This window comes from Pseudochaenichthys georgianus, chromosome 6 (assembly GCF_902827115.2).
Source record: "Pseudochaenichthys georgianus chromosome 6, fPseGeo1.2, whole genome shotgun sequence".
In the NCBI taxonomy this organism is placed as follows: Eukaryota; Metazoa; Chordata; class Actinopteri; order Perciformes; family Channichthyidae; genus Pseudochaenichthys; species Pseudochaenichthys georgianus.
Genome location: NC_047508.1, coordinates 31,628,319 through 31,649,488, shown reverse-complemented (window position 1 = coordinate 31,649,488; position 21,170 = coordinate 31,628,319). Strand labels below are relative to the sequence as shown.

General features: G+C 41.2%; 2 protein-coding genes across 5 annotated transcripts; both read right to left on the bottom strand.

Annotated features, from left to right (window-relative positions):
• Positions 1 to 2,069: 2,069 nt before the first annotated feature.
• On the bottom strand, positions 2,070 to 6,750 carry LOC117448218 (aquaporin-9-like). Of its 2 annotated transcripts, XM_071203387.1 has the most exons (7): positions 6,649 to 6,750; positions 6,345 to 6,471; positions 5,027 to 5,164; positions 4,777 to 4,895; positions 3,790 to 4,007; positions 2,784 to 2,910; positions 2,070 to 2,741 (listed from the first exon to the last, which is right to left on the bottom strand). In XM_071203387.1, exons 1-7 carry the CDS (start codon positions 6,748 to 6,750, stop codon positions 2,697 to 2,699), a joined length of 876 nt encoding a protein of 291 aa, XP_071059488.1. In that variant the 3' UTR covers positions 2,070 to 2,696. The 2 variants fall into 2 exon arrangements, with proteins under 2 accessions (XP_071059488.1, XP_033941295.1); XM_034085404.2 differs by having other exon boundaries at positions 2,070 to 2,910.
• Positions 6,751 to 7,031: 281 nt separating this feature from the next.
• On the bottom strand, positions 7,032 to 19,301 carry LOC117448721 (cingulin-like protein 1). 3 transcript variants are annotated; one of them, XM_034086083.1, is made up of 19 exons: positions 19,213 to 19,301; positions 16,854 to 17,819; positions 16,686 to 16,780; positions 15,672 to 15,735; positions 15,452 to 15,547; positions 15,218 to 15,366; positions 14,296 to 14,437; positions 13,975 to 14,187; positions 13,686 to 13,892; positions 13,468 to 13,572; positions 12,955 to 13,107; positions 12,566 to 12,736; positions 12,131 to 12,283; positions 10,339 to 10,428; positions 9,335 to 9,418; positions 8,135 to 8,259; positions 7,773 to 7,881; positions 7,525 to 7,688; positions 7,032 to 7,424 (listed from the first exon to the last, which is right to left on the bottom strand). In XM_034086083.1, exons 2-19 carry the CDS (start codon positions 17,805 to 17,807, stop codon positions 7,346 to 7,348), a joined length of 3,153 nt encoding a protein of 1,050 aa, XP_033941974.1. In that variant the 5' UTR covers positions 17,808 to 17,819; positions 19,213 to 19,301; the 3' UTR covers positions 7,032 to 7,345. The 3 variants fall into 3 exon arrangements, with proteins under 3 accessions (XP_033941974.1, XP_033941973.1, XP_033941972.1); XM_034086082.1 differs by having other exon boundaries at positions 15,681 to 15,735; positions 19,213 to 19,287; XM_034086081.1 differs by lacking the exon at positions 19,213 to 19,301 and adding an exon at positions 19,106 to 19,202.
• Positions 19,302 to 21,170: the final 1,869 nt, after the last annotated feature.

The following is a 21,170-nucleotide window of genomic DNA, read 5'->3' as shown; positions in this document are numbered from 1 at the left end:
TCCAGTTGGAAAGTTGTACAAGCAAATGTGCTTTTATAAACTAGATGCTTTTTTTGTGGATGACAGGAAGAGTTATAATATGTTGTATGTCAATCAATCAATCAATGTTTATTAGCCCAATATCACAAATGTTACATTTGTCTCAGTGGTCTTCACAGTGTGTACAGAATATCAGTATGACAATACGACACCCTCTGTCCTTAGACCCTCACATCGTACAAGGAAAAACTTCCGAAGAAAACCCAGTTTAAAGGGAAAAATGGGAGAAACCTCAGGGAGAGCAACAGAGGAGGGATCCCTCTCCCAGGACGGACAGACGTGCAATAGATGTCGTGTGTAAATTGAAAAGATAATACATTTGCAACATATGGTAGTCCAAATGTTTGGAAATGCATGTGTGTATAATAGGAAGATGAATCCACGAGGATATCCATCCAGGACCGATGATCCAGGACCACAGCCACGACTCAAGATCCAGCGCTCGCGATCCAGGACACAGGACCGCAGGATCATCCATGACTCCGGATCCCAGCGTATATAGACACCAAAAAGAAAGAAATGTGGGGAAGCTGGGTTAATCGGAACATGAGAGTACACAGGTATAGACAGAGAGAAGGAAGAAGTAAGATGTCCCCCGACAAACTAAGCCTATATCAGCAAAACTAGGGGCTGAATCTAATCAGCCCTAACTATAAGCTTTATCAAAAAGGAAGGTCTTAAGCGCACTCTTAAAAACGGATAGGGTGTCTGCCGCCCAAACACAAACTGGAAGCTGATTCCACAAATGTGGAGCTTGATAAGAAAAGGCTCTGGCTCCCATTGTACTTTTAGAGATTCTAGGAACAACCAACAACCCTGCATTCTTGGAACGCAATGCCCTAGTAGGACAGTAGGGTATAATGAGTTCTTTAAGGTAAGATGGCGCCTGCCCAGGGCTTTGTAGGCGAGAAGAAGAATTTTAAATTCTATCCTGTGTTCTATAGGGAGCCAGTGTAAGGCAGCCAGAACAGGAGTAATGTGGTCCCTTTTCCTAACTCTGGTTAGTACATGGGCTGCAGCATTTTGAATCAGCTGAAGCGACTTGACTGACTTCTTGGTACTCCCTGATAATAAAGAGTTACAATAATCCAGCCTAGAAGTAACAAATGCATGGACTAGTTTCTCTGCATCGTTTTGAGGCAAGATATGCCTGATTTTTGCAATGTTACGTAGATGGAAGTAGGCGGTCCTTGAAATTGATTTTATGTGGGCGTTAAAGGATAAATCCTGATCAAATATAACACCAAGATTCCTTACAGTCTCACTGGAGGCCAAATTAATGCCATCCATAGTTAGTATATCTTTAGATAATTTGTTTCGTAGATTCTTCGGGCCAAGTACAATAACTTCAGTTTTGGTCGTGTTTAACATCAAAAAGTTTAAGGTCATCCACGTTTTTAAGTCCTTAAGGCAGTCTTGAATTTTATTTAGATGATTAATTTCATCAGGCTTGATTGATAAATATAGTTGAGTATCATCCGCATAACAATGAAAGTTTACAGAATGATTCCTTATAATATTGCCTAACGGAAGCATATATAATGTGAACAAAATAGGTCCGAGCACTAAGCCCTGTGGCACTCCATGGCTAACTTTGGTTTGCGTGGAAGATTCATCGTTAACACGTACAAACTGAGAGCGTTCAGATAGATAGGACCTAAACCAGCCTAAAGCAGTTCCCTGTATGCCAACTAAGTGCTCTAGTCTTTGCAATAGGATATCATGTATGTATCCGCATTCCTTCAAAATCGGAGTTACCGCCTAGAGTTCGACTTCAAAACAGACACCTCGCTGTGACTCAAATCCTCTTTAATATGTACAAGGACATTAACTGGAGTTATCAGCTAATACAGACAATATTAATAAAGGCATAATGCACTGAGCTGACACTGAGAGGTGTAATCATCCTCGGCAATCATAACTAAAAACAAATGATCTCGTGTGGGTCCACTAATAGTTGAAGGTGTTTACACTAATAGACTAATAAATGTACTGCTGGTGAGGTTTCCTGCAAAGATTCATGCCTGCCGTTACTGTCCTCTCTCCCTTTATGACACAAGCGGACATAACAATCTAAGGGACGTTTGAGGCTAAACAAGGTAATGGTGTAAATGCTGAGATGGGAATTACATAAACAAGTTGTCAGCTTTACTGCAGTTTTCAGTGATCCCTGAAGTGAAATATCTGTTATGAAATTGATATTTGTCGAAACTTTAATGGAGACAAAACAACACAGATCAAAACACAATAATTAAGAAAGCATAGAAGGGAGGATTCCTCCTGGTTTGCAAAATAAGAAAACAATAATAAGTTAGAACAACAGAAAAAAATGTAGATATACAGAGAATAACAATACAACCACTGGTGTAAACAGGGAGCAAAACTAAAAGGAGATTGACAGGGATATACATCTACTAGTTCAGTATCAGATGTATAGTTTATCCAAACAAAGGGTCTAATATCTATAATACAGTATGTACAACATGTTTATGATAACAATGTGAAGCCCACAGGACTGAGATCTATGTGCTTATGAAACATAAAACATAAAAAGTTATAGACAGTCCAGTATTTGGTGTGGACAGAGGAAACCTCCGTACAGATGGACGCTGAGTACAGATTAATTTGACCAGAAAGTCCTGGAGGTCTTTTTGTTTTTAGCTCATGGTGATCATCTCATATTTGTCCTTGATGCTGTTCCCCTCATCATCGTCTTCCTCCTCTTCCTCCTCTTCCTCCTCCACCTCGTGGGTCGGCTCGGGCTCGGCGCGGGGGTGGTGCAGCTCGATGAACGCGTAGTAGACGACGGCGGCGACCACCCCCCCCACCATGGGCCCCACCACAGGGATCCACCACCAGTGGTTTCCGGTGCTGCAGTGGGAAAAGGAAAAAAGTTAAATAAATGTGTGGCAGTCAGATTCAGAGGCCACTGCAGGTCAGGGGCCACACCGGATCATTCACAACCATTGACTTCCTGTCAAGTGCATGTGACGTTATCTAACACCGTGCTTCGTGTCAGCAGCTCGCTTGTTCATCAGTAGATGTACGATATATACAATTATATATACAATTATTAACTGTCTCCTGTAACAAACTCTCAAATGTAATTTTGGGCTAAATTAAGATCAAATCTATTTCTTTAAAAAACACAACTTACTTATTCCACCTATATGCAAATTACATCCTGGTTAAGTTTGACAAACAAACCAACAATACAAACAGATAAACATCATATTACAGCAAAAAACTTATATTTTTGGTATTTCTCAAAAATAGCAATTCACATTATAGACATCATGCATACTATATAGTCTATATGCTTACTCAAAAACTATTTATTTCATATATGTGGGTTTATAAAATGATAGGTGTTCCCTAGAGATGTAACATATTTTATAAAAAAAATTATATTTCTTATTTATACTGGTTTTCTTTTAAAGAATTATCTCATATGGCTTTTCCTTAATTCATAAATGTAATACGTTTTAAAATAAAGGCATACATAATAACATGAAAAATGTGTGTGTGCGTGCATGTTTTTGTTGTGTGAAGGGGGTTATATATATATATTTTTTTGCTGAGTGGCTGTGTGTTTGCTTGTATATTACTGCAGTCGTATGCAGTGATGCTACCAATGTTCTATTCATGTGTATGTTCAGATGTTGTCTTTAAAAGTGTAATGAAATTAGCTACACAAATACAATTGCCACCCTAACTAACATAAGGCTCTTAGGGTCTGTACACAGTTACCTGAAGACCTCCATCCCCCATCCTGCTACGGCTGTGAAGAGCCGGGGGCCCAGGTCTCTGGCGGGGTTCAGGGGGTACCCACAGTTCAGCCCCATGGACACACCGATGGCCATGATGATCAGACCGATGGCCAGCGGCTGCACGCCTTTAGGAGCTCCGATGTTCCCGTCGTCAATGATAGCCAGAATACACAGCACCAGCATGCCCGTCCCCACCACCTGCAGGAGAGGAACGGCACTCGTTTGGTAAACTGGAAATCAGGCAGGTCAGGGATAAAAGCAGAAGTAGTATTTTATGTAATTCTGTTTATTTGTTAAGTGTTTTGCCTTCTCCTATTCCTACTACTGTTTTTTGAGAACTCTCATGTATTGACAACATGTAGGTATAAAAAAGTGTCTGTGTGAATGTCTTTGTTAACATATCATATATTTCATAACAATTGTGTTGGTTTGAAATACTATTTGTAGAGATCATGTGTATACGTTGAAGGCTGTATTGGGAACATTGTTATCACATTTGTTTAGCACATGATTCCCTCTGTAATATTAATCATTTAATCTTGATGGTTGAATAAAATATGGTTTTAACTTATATTTATATTTAGTTAGCACAACCTTTACAGCACAACATATTTTCTAATGTTAATACTAATATGATCGCTCTGCACAATCACACTGATAAGACTTATCTCAGTGGTTCACCTGATCAGTTTTGAGCTGTTAGATGTGTTATCTGTGGATCGCTTCACACACTAATGGTGTTAAGTAAATAATTGACCTTCCAGATAAGGCCAGGAAATGGCAGGAAATGGGTAATTAGCCTCAAAACTGAAGCAAAAGAGGGGGTGTTCTCTGATTAAAGGGGGCAATCAATTTTGCATTGGCTATATTGGCCAGGCTTTGTTGAATTAGAGCCTGAATTTGAGCCTTAATGCACAACAGAGCAGACGTCAATGTTGCCACTGACGTCACGGTGACCAGACCTCACCTGATCGATGAAGCCGCCGAGGACCGTCAGGTGTCTCGCAGGGTAGGAAGCAAAAATGTGGCCTGTTGCATTGATTCCTGTGACTGACAGAATCCCACTGGTGAAGTCCATGAAAGAATCTGTGAGGGGGATAATCAGACATTAGTTGTGCAAAGGAATACACTTATCTCACATTGATGACGCTTTTTACTCATACAAAGTGGTATGGTTTAATATTCATGTTAAAGGAATAAAGTTGAGCAGTACTCACCATGGTATAATCCAAAGACTGCAGCAGCTCCAGAAAAAGCACCAAGAAACTGAGCAAGGACGTAGAAGGGGAACTTCCAGATCTTCAGTTTGCCCAGAATCACCATGGCCAGGGAAACAGCAGGGTTCACATGGCCCCCTGGGAGCAAGACAAAGCAGAGGGTGAGAGAGGGATGCAGCGGGTGGGGGTCGTCTGGCATGATACCCTCTCCATCATTAGTGAGGCTGTCACATTTACGAGGGGCAGCAGAAGGGGAGCGGCCCCCCGGGCGGTGCAGGGTTTTGTTATGTGTGTATTGTTCACGAGCAAAGAGGCCGAATAATGGATCACTTATTTAAAATTCACAGTAGAAAACAAAAGGGAGCATTACTCCGTTCCTTTTTTATTTCAGGCTGTGCTCCCATCCTGACAGATTTTACATTTTAAAAACATATGTCGCCTGTCAGTGATTTGTCTGCATGAATAACACTTTATTGTGTTAATGTGAAAAAGCCCTCAAAACTCACCTATTCACTCTTGCTCTCAACTTTTAATCTCCCCCTTGCCTCTTTAACTCCCTTTTAACTTAGTCCAAGACTTTTTTATTCATGTCATTATTTCCTTTATTTCCGTGTAAAGCATCTCTGAGCACCAGGAACAGTGCTATATAAATACCTTGTATCATTATTATTATTATAAATTGGAAGTAGCTGCAGTTCAGATGAGGCGAGCGGTGTCGTTCGGGCTGAGTCTGGTGAACGGAGCCCGTGATCGATGCAGTTTGCAGGACATTCAGTGCCCAGGGTTATGTATGACCCCGGAGAGGCTGTGCACTCGCACTAACGAATCAATGGTCAGTGCACATTCATTGGATCTGCGCAGAGCTGGCACGTTCCTGCTGACACTGGAGTCGTAGAGGTGGCACATGGCTGGACAGGAAGCCATAAAGTTATATCATTACAGACGGCAAGCCTCATGACTAACAGTGTTTTCATTACAGGCGAGCAAATGGTTATTTGGTCGTTTTTGTGACTATGAATTATTTGAATGCAGTCTGCGGCGCTAAACAGTAGATTAAATTCAGCAAATAAGCTGAATGTGCAAACAACAAATTAACAATATAATTAAAGCTGATATTATTTTCCAGTAAATTTGACAGGATGCCAATAATAGTCTGGACTCAAGAAAATCCATTAACAGTTATTTATTTATTTCTCTTGCACATGCATTAAAAAACAAATCTATTGCACGTGTGGTGGATGTTGTTTATTAAGTTGTACTTGATTGGAAATAAACAATTAGGTGCAGAAGCTCCTACAGCCACATTAAACCACCTTACCTGACACTCCACCGGCCACGTACGACGCCATCATCAGGCCCACGGAGAAGCCGATGTGGACGGTGAGAGGCTCGCCCAGGGTGTTTCGACTGAGGACGGTCTGAGCGACTGAGCCACAGCCGAACAACTGACGAGGAGGAGGAGAACAGACTGTCACTAACGTCATAAATGACAATGAGATGTCTGCAGTCTGGAACTTCTCAGACTTGACACAACTTATAAAGCAAACCATTTTTGCACTTTTGACAATGTTTAGATTTGTAACATGAGAAAAACAAAATGTTGTAAATAAAATGATACTTACAACCAAGACAAATGTCCCCAGGAATTCTGCCAGGAATTCCTTGAATATTCCATGTTTGAGAGCACAGCGTTGCCTCATGCTTTTCTTCTGTTTCTTCTCCATGTGTCCCTGTGCCAATCCCCGTTACAACTGCCAGATGTCGAGCAGTGCGAACCTCTGGAGCTGTCAGATCTCCACCTCTGGCCGACAGCAGCCATTCAGCACACACCATTGATCCATTTGGGACCATCACACTCCTCTTATCAGCCTCGTCAACACACAAACTAGAATGTGTGTTGCATCTCCATAAAATGCATCTTCAAAACTAATTGTCTTTAGTTGTGTGTGTCATCACAAGACAAACATACAGCTTTTAAAAGTTACTGGAGTTGTAAAAACATGAGTTCGTAAAACACAGACATTTATTCATTGGTTTAACTTTGCAGTTTGCATCATATTACAATAACACACAACAAATGAATAAATTAGGGAAAACACGAATCAAATTGAGTACAAGTAAATAAGCTTTTTTTGTCGGTCAGATATTGCAGTTATACATTTTGCCACAAGAGGTCAACCTTGGCAAGGTCTCTCACTTTAACAACTGGAAACATTATGAAATCACACCTGAGTTTGTAAATGGAATAATGTTATGATATCAACGATTCTTCAAAGAAAGTCTAACATTTCTGAAAGTCCAGAACTGGTTATTTAGCTTTTAATCAGATCCCAAGTCATCCAGGTCCTTCCCGTTGTCTTCCCCGGCCTTACTGACAGGAGGCGATTTCCTCTTGCGCCTGTAAATGCACAGAAAGAGAGAGAAAGAGTTATAGAACAACATGATGTAATAAACACTGTATCGTAGACAGAAACTCAGTGGAGGAGGTGAGTGGTCACCTCATCTCGTTCCGCAGCGAGCCCAGTTGACCGTGAAGTTGCTCGTTGGCCTCGATGTGCTCGTCCACTTCCCTCTGCAGCTTCTTCTTCGAGTGCTCCAGACGCTCGATCTCCTCCTCCGCTTCATCCATCTGCCTCTTCGCCGTCTTCAGTCTCTGAGTCAGCTGAAATGAGATTATGAGTCACAAGAACAGTCCACAGATCCCGACTACTTTACAACTGTGAGTTATTTCTCTGCCGTTGTGTACCTGGTCTCTCTGGCTCTGCAGGTTGATGTGCTCCTCGTCCGTCTGCATCTTCATCTCCTTCACCTTGCGCTCCAGCTTACGGTTTGCTTGTTGCAGGCTGTTGTTGTCTCTGAGAGCAAAAAGCACCAAGAGATCACATCACTGCTGCAGCTTCCTGTAACTCAACACCTTCCTAGTGTGTTTCAGGCCAGAGATACTCTCACCCTCACAACCACAGGGAAAGTGATACGTGAGAGTTTTCTGCTCTACGGCTACCATACAATCTGATGGAGCCATTAATCAAAGTGTTATCGGGTGCTGAGACTTACAAACTCTGTACACATTTATTTACAAGAGCTCTAAGGTCATTACTTAGTCCTTACTTCTCTTCTCCTTGCAACCTTTCCTCAAGTTCCTGGATGCGGCTGTTAAGTTTGGACACGAGTGAATCCTGGTTGGTCCTCTGTGATCCCTCCAGATGAGTCACTCTGCCCTTTAGGTCTTTATTCTGCGACAGGAAGTGAAACAGAAAACAATCATAAACTAGGCTAAATTCAAGCGTACCCTGGAGTGCTTGTGACACCTAGTAGTGTAGAGACACAGGAGGACACACATGTATGCACACAAGCAGGAGGAGGGTGCAATTCACAGTCCAGCCAATGGTTACACATCCTTCCACTATCCTACAAGAAGTGCAGATTGTACCATAGAAAAAGCAGGAAAGGAGGAAACTGCAAGCATGGATGAAAACAATGCAGGTTTAACAATTTCAACACAATTGGCTTTGCAAATGTTTGTGAGGAAAGGAAATAGTTTCAATATTTGTGTTGGAGCTCAATGAAGAAAAAGTGTAATGCGATTTGGTAACACGTACTGTAAACAGAGAGTGTTTGGGAAAACCTGTCCTTTAAGTAACTTTACACTAACATGTGGACGTCAGCAGAGGGTAGGACTGAGACTAGGAGACACTGAAGGAGACAGCAGAGGCAGAACCCAGCAGGAGCAGAGGCACACGCAACCAAGGGATTAAGAGACCACGGCAGTCCCAGAGAGGGTCGACGGAGCACCTTTGCAGCCCTGGAAAGACTTTTAACCCTTTTAACATTGGAATTCTTTGTATTGTTTTAACTGCATTTAATTGTATTTTAAAATAGTTTTAGACTATCTTTTTACTGAGATTATATTTTAGACAGCTCCGATTTTAGTTTTCTTCGTAAAGTTTTTATGTTCTACTGAATAAATGATTGTGTTTTAAACTTAGTAGTTGGCTCCTTGATTACCCAGTTTTGCTCTCTGCCTGATTTAAAAGAACCTTTTCCCTCTCCATAAATGATTACCCCTCCCCCTCCTTTACATAAAGTGGCGTAGGTTTATCCCTGCTGCACATCTGATGCCACATATTGAGATAGACATTGAGATGTGACTAAATAAAGCATTTGTGTGGAATTATAGTCATGTGATAACAGATGATAGGATCTGATGTCCGATCGAGGATGTTCAGAAAGTGGACTGATGTTTTTTAGTAAAAGTAAATTAAACGGTGGTTTGTTGTGGAGGCGTTGTGTGAGGTCAAAGGTCAGTACCTGTCTCTCCAGGCTCAGCTTGTCACACTCCAGGTCCTGTCTGACGGCTCTCTCCTGCATCAGCTCGGCCCTCATCTGATCCACCTGTTAGCGAGAGGAAACACACATGATGTGCCATTCAGCACTGATGGAAAGTAACTAAGTACAGTAACTGTACTTAAGTATAATGTTGAGATAGCTGTACTTCCACATTATGATTCTCAAAAACATTTGCCCTTACCTTGAATTAAGTATTTATAAATTGTTTTATTGATCTTATGGATCTTTCACCATTGGGCTTCCGTCATAATATATAAATAACAAGTAGGGAAGGAAGGGTAAAGCCTGTGGTCAATAAACCACTAATACATTATTTATGCCAATATCTAAACATAGAGTTAAGTATAGGCTTGCATTTTAGATGTACTTCCTTCAGTGTTGACTGAAAACACGACAGTACCATATTAAAAAGAAAGGTCACTTTCAGGTTAAATGAAATGTTTTTTCTCTTAATTCCTAGAATGAGAGGAAATGCTGTCTAGTCTGAGCAGCCACGTCAGATCTAAAGCTCTCTCCTCTCTAATAACATCCAGAGGCCCGGTGCAGGGAGTGTGAAAGCTGCTCACAATAGTTTGCTGTTTTTTTCCTTTGCACTTTGTTTTGTGTCAATTAGTCTGCACTGCCCGCTCCCATGAATGGTGGCCTACTTAACAGATGCACTGAGGATGTGAGGCTCTCATGGAGACATAAGAGATGAACAAACATATATCAATTTGTTGCATTTCAGTCATGTTATGGATGTTAAAAAAGTGATTGTCAAGTAACAGAGCTTAAGGAGTGGAAACCTGAATACTCGGTCCTTAATTTGTTTATGTTTAAAACCAGTTGCAGGGCTGTGCGTTCAAACAGAAGACTGGGCAATAATGTTGTCTCTTCACAGTTGGGGAACTTTATGAATTTTAGCGAACGCATAATACGATCATTGTGTATAAGAAAGGTAATGACAGTAATGGGAGTGAACCTGCCTGCTCTTTGGTCTTGTCGAGTCGTTCCATCAGGCGGTCAGCACTGCAGCGCTCGTCGTTGAGATCTTCTTCTAACTGGCTGATACGTCCCTGAGAGGACGGAAACAAACAAAATGTGTCAAACCACCATCAAGATAAATCTATCCCTTGAGTTTGTAGTTAGTTGTCGTCTGCTTTCTGTCTTTCATTCACATACAAAAAGACTAGTTTCTGATTAAAGGAATATAAAAAGGAATGTATCTGTTTTGTTTTCCTTATACTGCCGGTAAATGAATTATTGTTGTGTTTTAAGCTAAGTACATGTATGGACAAACCAAGTCAATAAATAAAAAGGAAACAAACGGGTAATAAGACGAATAATAAATGAGGAAATCTATGGAATTAAACACAGTTCAGTGCTGATTGGACGGGAGTGTTTGACAGAGTAAAGAAGATTCCTGAGAACACCCAGACAGGTTTGATAACTTTGTACAGTAAACAGGAGCTTCCTCGGTCGATACGCAGTGTCAACAGTGATCACTGCTGTCACTGTGGGATGTTTTGTCATCAGCAAGACAAACAGTGCTGAGCTGTGAGAAGTTGTTGCTATGGCAGCACCCTTATAGTTCACAGGAACAAGTGAGGGCAAATACTGGCACCTGAACATTTCAAAAGTTTGCTAAAAAATCATCCCTGTATCATAAAGTATCCTCGAACTGTGTCTGTTGCCATGTTTTGTATTAGTGTACTTTGGCTTAATGATGGTCAACATTTTATGATATTTTATGACATTTTCACATTGAATTATGAATTGCATGAAATGATCAGCTGTGTTAATTGTTTTGTTTTATCTATGTTTGTGCGGGAGAACCCCTGGAAGAGTATTCTGCGCTCATGCTAGTGCTAATGGGGATCCTAATAAAAAGATAGAAAAAAAAAAGATGCGATAAACTGAATCATGGTGGGACGTTGGGCTGTAATGAGAGTTTAAATTAAAAACTCCAGATGATCACTAGTTTAGAACGTTTTTTAGTAAACATAACAATACGTGTATTATTATTATTGTGTCAGGGAAAATTGCTGTTTTCATCTAAACACTGTATGACTCAACTTGTGTTATGAGCGTGACTAAAGGACGATGATCGCAGGGATACTTTATTTCATAGTGCCTTTTTTCAGAAACCTGACTGCACCACATAAGAGGCACGTCATACATTTTGCAAGCGCTTAATTACAATGATTTGCACAATCTACACCAAATAATAAAGGAAAAATGAGGAAAGCAAGAGTATGTAGTATGTATTTTAATACTAGTTGAACATTACATTTTTATATTCGTGTGTTTTTTATTTATTTTTTATATATATGTTTCTGGTTATTGTGCTTTTTATCATGTTTTTAATTATTGTTTTATTATTGTACTCCCATTGTGTTATTTAATATTGTAGTTATTGCCTGTACAGCACTTTGGTCAACTGGAGGTTGTTTTAAATGTGCTATATAAATAAAGATTGAGATTGAGATGTATGTCCGAATTATTTCTGTTTTTCTTTCTTTTTCACCCATTAAAAAAATTACGAAATGTTCAGTTTTACGGAAATGCAGTTTAGAATAAGTACATGTATTATTTGGAAGCATGTTTATCTTCTGATGGCACTTGAAGGGGCACTGCGTAAATGGAGTTTGACTCTTACTAGAAACTAAAGTCTATATCTAGTATATATCTATGAGTGTCCCCAGACATTAAGGGAGCACATTACTAAATGCTGGAGTACTCCTTTAATTTCAGCAGTTTAGGTTGCTGGGACGTTACCTCCATGAGTTTGACCTGGCGCTCCCGCTCTCCCAGCGTGGCAGCGTTCCTCTCCTCCAGCTCCTCCGCCCTCTGCTCCAGCTGCCGGCCCCTCAGCTGGGCCTCCTGCTGCTCCCTGCGACAGCGCCGCAGATCCTCCTCCAGAGGAAGCAGCTGAGCACATAGCAGAGCAACACACAATGCAAGATAAAACGTAAAACGCACCGCCTGCTATGGGGTCAAACAGTCACTCGAACAGAAATGAAGACGTACATAAATCTGGTAACACATCCGAGACTACTTTTGTTTCCCCAAAGAAAATGGAAGAAAGATACGGTCCCGATGATAGAAAGCAAAATAGTTCAACAAAGGGAAATAACTCCTTCACACTTTATTTTAGTTGTGACTCAGTTGAACTTGCATGTTGATGAATCAGAGAGACAATGAGTACCACACCTCTTCCTGAAGTTTTTTGGCTGCTTGTCGCGACTTCTCCAACTCTGCTCCCTTTTCCTGCAGCTGTCTCCGCAGATCGTCCAACTCCCTCTGATTCTTCTCTCGGGCCTCATCGACCTGGCTCTGAAGAACATCTGTCGACGCCTCGCACTCCTCCATAATGATGTTCATCTAAACAAAGCGCTTAAACTGTGAGATAAGTGGACGTGTTTACGTTTTATGGCCATATGGCTTGCTACATCTAAGCCAAGCACAAGAAATACCAGATTTGTCTGCTGATCCCATGTGGCTTCAGGGTTAAGACAACAAGAGTTGCAGGTGTGTGTTGGCTCCAAAGTAATAATAATATTGTCACAGGGCCCAATAAACATTCCTGGTCCACCTCTCACCTTCCTCTGCAGTTGCTCCATGTTCCTGTCCTGCAGCGTCCTCTCATCTTCCAGCTCAGTTTTGGTTTTCCACAGCTCCTCTATTTGTCTCCTCTCCTCCTTGAGCTTCTCCTTCAGGTCCCTGTGGTCATGATTAAGTTTGGTCAACTTACCCTGAGGAAAAAACCCCAAAGGAAAACAGATCAGTTTCAAAGCATGGCTAAACAGGCAGTTCCCGGTGTAGAGAGGCAGGAAACATGTGACAAGAATGGCATGCGGCAATGGCAGCACCATGGTATGCATCCATGCAACCAGGCTAGAAGTTGAAGATGTATTTTTTAAGAGTGACTTGGCCAAGAGGACGGCATAGCCATTGTTACACACACAACAGACACATACAACTTTCACACAAGCTTGAAAGAGCACCACGTCCACCTACTATGCAATACAAAACAGTTCAAACCCATAAAACAGGTAGTATTTTTAATAGTTACAGTAAAAAATGTAGGTCACCACAATGCCACCATGCTTTACCTGCACGTCCTCCAAGCGAGTGAGCAGCGACTGGTTAGACTGACAGATCTCCTCCTCGTTCCTCCTCACATCTCTTAGTGCTTCCTCAACCTGCTGCTTTTCCCTCTGCAGAACACCAACGCATTGGGACGTACATAGAAAATGGATGATTAGATCACATCAGTAAGTTAAATGTCAATAAAAGGATATTTTTGCTTGCGTCTCTTTAAATGTTCTACCTCCAGCTGCTTCACTCTCTGCTCCAGCAGCCTCTCTGTGTTTTTGGACTCCTGGATATCCTGACTCAGCTGATCCAGCTTGTTGGTCAGCTCTTGCACCTTTCCTCTCAACTGATCTCTGTCCTGGCTCGTCTCCTTCAGCTGCACCTGAGCTGATCCTCTCTCCTCCTCTACTTCAGCCTTCTTTTGACCCAGCATAGTACTGCTCTGTGACAGCGGACAGAATAACAAATGATGAAACCACGTTGTAGCTTTAGGAAAAAGAGACGAAGACGGAGAAGCATGTTACCTCTTGAGCCAGCTCTAAATCCCTGAACAGCCTTTGAAGCTCCTTTTCATACTCCTCCTTCAGAGCGGCCATGTAGGAATCATGAGTCTCCACCTCCTCTTTGAGCGCCCCCTTCAGGGCGATGAGCTCCCTCTCCCTGTGGTGCAGCACCTCCTCCTGCTCCTCCTTCACCTGTAGTATCTCATGAAAGTCCAGACGTAGATGCGCCATTTCCTGACATACATCAATCAAAATAAAAGGTCACTACCTCGAGGCCAGGGAGGGAGCTTTACAGCTGCTTCTGATTTGTGAAGTGTATCTCCTTCATGTGGTTTCACTTACCTCAAGGAGGACTTCTTTCTGTGTATTTATCACTTCAGCCTTTTTGGCTTGATCCAGCTCATCGTGCATCTCAGAGAGCTGTTGCTGAAGATCTTTCATCTCCGTCTTAGATCTTTCCCTTTCTGCCTTCATGCGAGTCAGCCTAACATCCACAAACATGCAGGAGAGAGAGATATATTACAGATATGTGTTGAGTTCAAGAAAGGAAGACTGTATACCATGCTTTAAAGTTTCAGAAACTAGATAACAAAAGAGGATATCTGCACACTTAATCCTAATGGCATTTGACCCCGCTTTCGGTCAAATGACTTTCATCAGATCATACAACACAGTTCACTTGAATGACCTTAAAGCAGAGGTGTATTCTGAATTAATTTCAAACAGCACATCTCGGCGCAATGGTTGAGTTGTTTGGGATCAAATAACATCATGATCCAATAGACATCCAGGAGTTGAACAAATCGAATAAAGCTAAAGGGAAGGGATGCCTTTTTCCATGATTTGTATAAGAGGCCCACTGTCTCAGATTTTCAAAATCCCTGCCTCAAAGCATTAGCAGAAGCTTATTTAAACAAAGTGAAACAAAGCATGGAGGTATTCATTTGAGGTATTCTATCCGAGAAAAACATCAACGTCTATTTGATGCACAGTTTGAACAGCTAGTTTGGCTCTATCCAACAAAAACAAAAAAACCCTACCAGAACATTTAGAGCCCCACCTATTTGCAAGTCCAGGACTATTTTATGGCTGGGAACAGTGACTTCTAGAAGCCAAAAAACAGCTAGTCAACAGCAGCAGTTTTTTCCTGTTTCAGTCTTTGCTGGATGCAATTTGGTGGCTTGAAACTACATTTTTCTACAATACTAGTTTAGCATCAGATTTGAGTTCTCCTTTTAAATGTTGTTGACTCGGAAGTTCTTACTCCTGTTTGGTGGACTGAAGTTCGGCCTCCATCTGAGCCAGTCGGTGGCTGAGTCTGCACAGCTCCTCCTGACTTTTGGCCAAATCCTCCTGACATTTCTTTTTCTCTGTCCTGGCCTTTTCACAAGCTTTGGCCAGAGTCTTTTCATTCTGCGCAACACAACAACATCATTAGTCACAGGAATAGGAAATGAGTGTTTCAGAGGTGAATCAGCAGGATGGGTCTGCACTACACCTTAATCTCTGTTTCCAGTTGTTGTTTTAATTGAGACACTTCTTTCTGCAGCACTGCCTGTTTGTCGTGCAAAAACTTCACCTCGGCTGCATAATCCTACACATGTGAAAAAGGAGAAGCCCAATATGGTTGTCCATTTCAGTCAAAGACATTAAAACATTATTATCACAAGACACATTTTCTGTTCCTCCTCCATATTTTCTACAGTCTTCCACTTGACCTGGTTGACCTTTTCAAGCAGCAGGGTGACTTTCTTCTCAGTGGTGGAGTCATCATCAGTCGTCCTGAGGAGAAAGTCAAATACTTTACAAACATCCAAACTGTACAGCCAAACGAAAACATTGACATGCCCTTTCATTAGTGTGAAAGGGAAATGTGAAACGCTACGCCTACCTAGCGTTATTCTAAACAAGAGCTCTACTTCTGCACATATTTTAAAAAGCCACTGATGGATCGTAAACACTTTGTATGAGAAGAAGTTATTTTATCAGGGGAAACAAGTACATGCTCTGCATTCCTGTCTGATGCCTGAGCACACACAGCTGTAGCAGCACCTCCTTATCTGACTACAAGAGACAGTGTTAACAAAAACAAATGTCAGCTCTCAAATATATGCAAATTGAAAATGAAAATGTATATATTGAGCTGTTAAAGATATAATTAGAAAATATTATATATGAAGATTGTTGATGATTGTATCTGTACTATAAATGTAAAGCTACCGCCATTTAGCTAAGCTTAGGTTAGCATCAAGGATTGACACTGGGAGGAAACAGCTAACCTTCCTGTGTTCAAAGGTTTAAAAAAAGAATCTGTCAAACAGCACATCTAACATCCGGGTAGTTACTGCCCGGGCCAAAAAAAAACTCCAGTTTATAATCCTCAAAGAATAAAGTGACATTGCTCTTATGCTAAGCTAAACTAGCTGCTGCTGACTGTAGCTTCATATTGAGGGTACAGATGTATGAGTGGAATCAATCTTCTCATTGAACCCTTGGCAAGAAAGCAAATTACAATACTTCCCAAAATGTGAACTAAATGATTCCTTTACATTATGAATTTGAACTGCTTTTAATCTGTAATTATTGTTGTGTTTTTTATTAGTTAAAATGTGTTTTAATGTTGTTTTTATGAATTTTGACATGTTACTGTCCCCGAGTACCCTGAAAAATGGTAAAATGTATAAATGAAATGTATGATAAAAAGGTATTATTATTAATTAAGCAGTACTTACCCGTCTTTGAGGTAGGTGAAGAGTATTTGTTTGGCTGTGTCTTCAGGTGCGTCTACTGAGAGTTCTTGCTGTCCTTTCAGAAGATCGGGAGTGACCTGGTTAGGGAATAAACAGCCAATCAATACACCTTTTTAAATGTAAACTGTGACTCGGCGCCAATCTCTTTACCTGTGCATCTCTTTCATCAGATTCATCGGTCTGGTCACTACATGATCTGGTTCTTGAAGGTTTCTCTGCCCTTTGAAGTAATTTTGCTGCATGTGTGGAAATCGTCTCTTTTCCATTATGTCCTTTAATCAATGTGGTGTTCTTGTTCTCCTCCCTCGTCAAAGAAGATTCTCCGCCAAGGAGTCGAGCCCTGGCTGATCCTGGAGGATAAATCCCACCTGGGGTCTCGCCCCTGACAGCTTTCAGAGACGAGGCTCTGCTGGAGGAAGAGGAGGAGGAAGAGGACTCTGAGGTTCTACCGCTGTCTGCGCTGCGGGACCTTCGACACTGTTCCGGGTCCAACCGGTTCCTCGGGCCGCCTCTTCCTCTCCGCTGGCTGCTGTTGAACCGGCTTATTAGCTTCCCGACAGATATGAAGGAATCTGTCTCCACTGAGTTAGGCGACCTTGCAGGAACTTGACTACCTGAGGGAGGGGTCACATCACTCTGGTCTCCCACTGGGCCCTCGGCAGGCAGAGGGATCCGGGGTTTCTTCACAGTCTCAGGAAGAAGGCTGGTGTTTAGCTGTGCAGGTCGAGCGACTGACGCTGCTGAAGGTACAACTACGTTCAGGTTATTACTCTCGGGGTCATAAGGTCTCAGAATCTCCGGATGTTTCTGATAATGAAACTCAGAGGAGGATTCAGGCCTCTGTGACTCAGAGGGAGAGCGTCTTTCATCCTCAGACCTCCTCACCATGCCAGGATTGTACCCCGCCTGGTGAGTGATGACAGAGACGTCCCGGTGGATCTCCTGGCCAGAACTGTTCAGAACCACGTAGGGTTGACCTTTAATTCCTTGGATCTGCACCCTGACTCCGAACAAGTCATCCTGGCTGCCTCTGGGACTCTGCTGCTTGGTGTAGCCCCTCTGTATCCTGACGTCCGGAGAACCGCTCAGCCTGTGAGAATCCATCGTGACTCTGAACTGTGGAAAAAACAAACCTGCTTGTTAAATATGACGCTGAAGCAGACTGACCCTGTATGTGAATTAGAGACTGATGGACATGTTTGATGTTTACACAACATTGGAGCAGGGTCAGGGCCTCACAATGACACACATCCAGGGAGCTCCTCACACAGCTGCACTCAGCAGATATAAAGACAGAATAAATACACACAGACAAGAGGCTGATATTGCAATGAAACAGCTCCTTCTGTGTGCTCATGACAGAGTACTATTGTACAACTGCATGACGACTACCACTGGCTGGGGTCCCCGAGGTGTCGTCACCCACTTCATGGTATGACACTTCAGGAAAATGATTGTCTACAAATATGTTACTGAGGCCGAAACACAAGAACACAGGAGGTGTTGTGCAGAAGACAAAACCCATAGGAGTACAATCCTGAGGGTATCGCTTTAATCAGTAACACAACAGCTCATTTATAAAGTTTAAAAAAAAGTTAGTTCAGAAAAGAATGATATGGTACCATTTTCTAATAAGTGGTTCTATAATTGCTTTAATAGTGTTTATAAATGATTGAATAGTGTTTATAAATGATTTACAATATCAATTTGTCGCCAACTACAAAATGATAACATCGGCTACTTTACAACATACAGTCAATTGAAGAAAAGCTTACCAAAAGGATTTGTACAATTTACCCGAATGATGTATTGACAGAGTTGTTCATTGTCAATGATATTGGATCATAATAAATGCACAACGGAGAATCTTGATCTGCTAACTAGTGCCTCAGCGGCTGTATTATTTTAAGTTAATTATCTGTTTTATTTCTACATGATTTTGGCCGCTACAATAACTGTACATGAAACATTATTAATTAACATTAATAATAGCTAATTACAGCTTGATGCTTTTATAGAGTGTGCTTCATTAGAAGCAGGACATTTGTCCAACAAGTTGTTCATATGGCAAATATATTGAAGCGACAAGTCCATTGTTTCTTATTTTTATTGATTTTGCCATTACTCTTTTAAAGTAATTTGTCATAGGCTACGTCTATGTCCACTCTTTCTATCGATCTCATGTAGGCTGTGAACGTGCAGCGGATATGCGTTTATCCGGTTTCAGGCTACTTTACTTCACAGTAAACCAAGTCTAAAGTTGTCGGTTACTTTGAAAACAGGCATCTAAGATCAAATAACATCTATCTATAACATCACAAAGTAGGCTATATCACAACACTTTACACTGAAGATAGAAGTTGACAAAGTAGGCTACAGTATATCATGATCCGTAAACTCACCACTGATCCCCGCAGACACACCCTGCAAGACAGACGTCGTAAAAGCAATACGGGGCTGGTAAATTAAAGACACATGCGGTAGAAATCGATCTGAGCTAAAAACTTACCAGCTGAGTGTCTGGGTGTTGAACAGAGTACTCCTCCTCCCTCTCTGTCCAGAAGACTGTCCTGCCTCCACCCGAGCCCTGTGTCCCGCTCAGAGAGGCGTTCACTGCCTGCTCTGTCGGATACTCAAACCATATGGGATATTATGATTTACTCCACCCGTTAATGTCTCCATGTCATCGTCAGTGCACGCCATGTAGTCTATATCTTACTGGTATCTTTGATTATTCCTGAAGTTTGTCACAGGACCGGGAAAATATATCTCTATTTCCCATTGAACAACACTTCAGACTTAAAAGGCTGCCATTGAAGGCATACTTTTTCTGATCATGCAGGTGGCCCCCAAACATGCATCTTGTATTAGGCCTAGAGATTAAGTTGAATAAATGTGTTTATCTGATTTTGTTTTAGAATTGCCCATAAATAATCCACAACTGGACTACCCCCATGATGGAAGAGATGGGCGGTGACAGACAACCAAAGTACCTAACAAAGGTCTGGTCTGGCCACTAATAAGGGGACCTCGAGTTTGGTAATTTTGTAACATTTCATTGAAGAAAGTTCAAGCAAACTGTTTTGCTAGTTTTGACAAACTGTTTTTTATGAAGAAGAGCCTACAACATGAACTATTATGTCATTACTTTGATAACGTTTTTTTTGTTTACTTTCCTACTACATTAACCATCTCACAAGATTTCCAGTGACCCTTTGAAGCGTCTTGACCTCTGGAAAGCGGAAAATACCAATATAACAATGACCACAACCACCTAATAATTAAATACATTACTCTTTTTTAGTCATTGCATTTTGAAGACAATATGCAAGTTCTGTAACATTTGGATGCAGGACTTTTCTTGAAATGGCATAGGCTATGTTAGATAACTAATTTGATTACTGCAAATACTGATTCGTTGTGAGAGTAACTGGCAGGTATATAATATTCATAAAAATGTATTATATTGAAAATATGATCTCATGTTCATTGTTTAGAGTTATTCTAAGGTTTACTCATTGGGAACTCACAGAAAGATCACACTGTTGAGATGTCTGCCTGTTTAACACACTTTGACCAACAGGGGGGTTCAGATGAAGCCTCATGAGACGAACCCTTTTGAGAACCAATTGGCTGGAAAGCTTCAAAGCTTCATAATGCTTCATCTCGCCATCACTAGCACACATGCCAGCATTAGGCACTACCAAAAACAGGGGTGTGATAGTGAGTCGGTTTTTCATAAAATATTGAAACACAAGTCAAACATAAATAAACATGAAATCAAAATACTTCACATCAATTAATCGACGTATTTATGAATAATACATTGAAAACTAAAACAAAGATGCCAAATATACATTTAACATTTATTTACCACCCCCCTACTCAAACTTCTTGGTGTAACCCTCCCAGAACCATAAAGAGGTGTTTAATGCCTGGGGACTTTATTAAACACACATCCTGGGATGACAGGAGACCATGGAAAACGTTTATTTATATATAGGCTATTATATATCTGTAACTTTACAGAAACGCTAGCAAACCGGCATTCAGGACACTTATTTTTAGTGTGTACACATGTTGTTTATGGGAAATATTGCTCAACCAATTGCACCATAAAAGGCGACAGGTGTAATTTATTAGTTGTCGCTGTCACCGTTTCTCCACCCGGCATCTGGAATAAACAACAGGTGCTCAGATTGCCTGCAGATATTACACCATGCAAAACCTATATAATTAATGAGCCACTGTTTTCCTTTGTAAAACTTGTCACAATGCCTCACTGTGCACAACCTAATATGCATTGCAAATAATGCTACGCCAATAAAGACGTCTTTCACAAATGTAATGGACACTCATTTGGCCTCAAATGAATGATATCTTCTTGTATTTGAATGTTCACTTAATAGTAATACAAGTTTTAGTAGCCTACTTTAAATACAGTAGGTGTATGTGCATGTGATAAGT

Bases quoted from the DNA above. Each gene is read 5' to 3' on its own strand.
- LOC117448218 (XM_034085404.2), bottom strand. From the start codon at position 6,750: ATGGAGAAGAAACAGAAGAAAAGCATGAGGCAACGCTGTGCTCTCAAA. The intron at 6,472-6,648 runs GTAAGTATCATT...CCTCCTCGTCAG, and splicing joins TGGGGACATTTGTCTTGGTT to TTGTTCGGCTGTGGCTCAGT. The intron at 5,165-6,344 runs GTAAGGTGGTTT...TCTTGCTCCCAG, and splicing joins CGTGGCCGGTGGAGTGTCAG to GGGGCCATGTGAACCCTGCT.
- LOC117448721 (XM_034086083.1), bottom strand. From the start codon at position 17,807: ATGGATTCTCACAGGCTGAGCGGTTCTCCGGACGTCAGGATACAGAGG. The intron at 14,438-15,217 runs GTAAGAACTTCC...TGTGGATGTTAG, and splicing joins CTTCAGTCCACCAAACAGGA to GCTGACTCGCATGAAGGCAG. The intron at 12,284-12,565 runs GTGTGGTACTCA...CTATGTGCTCAG, and splicing joins CCAAAAAACTTCAGGAAGAG to CTGCTTCCTCTGGAGGAGGA.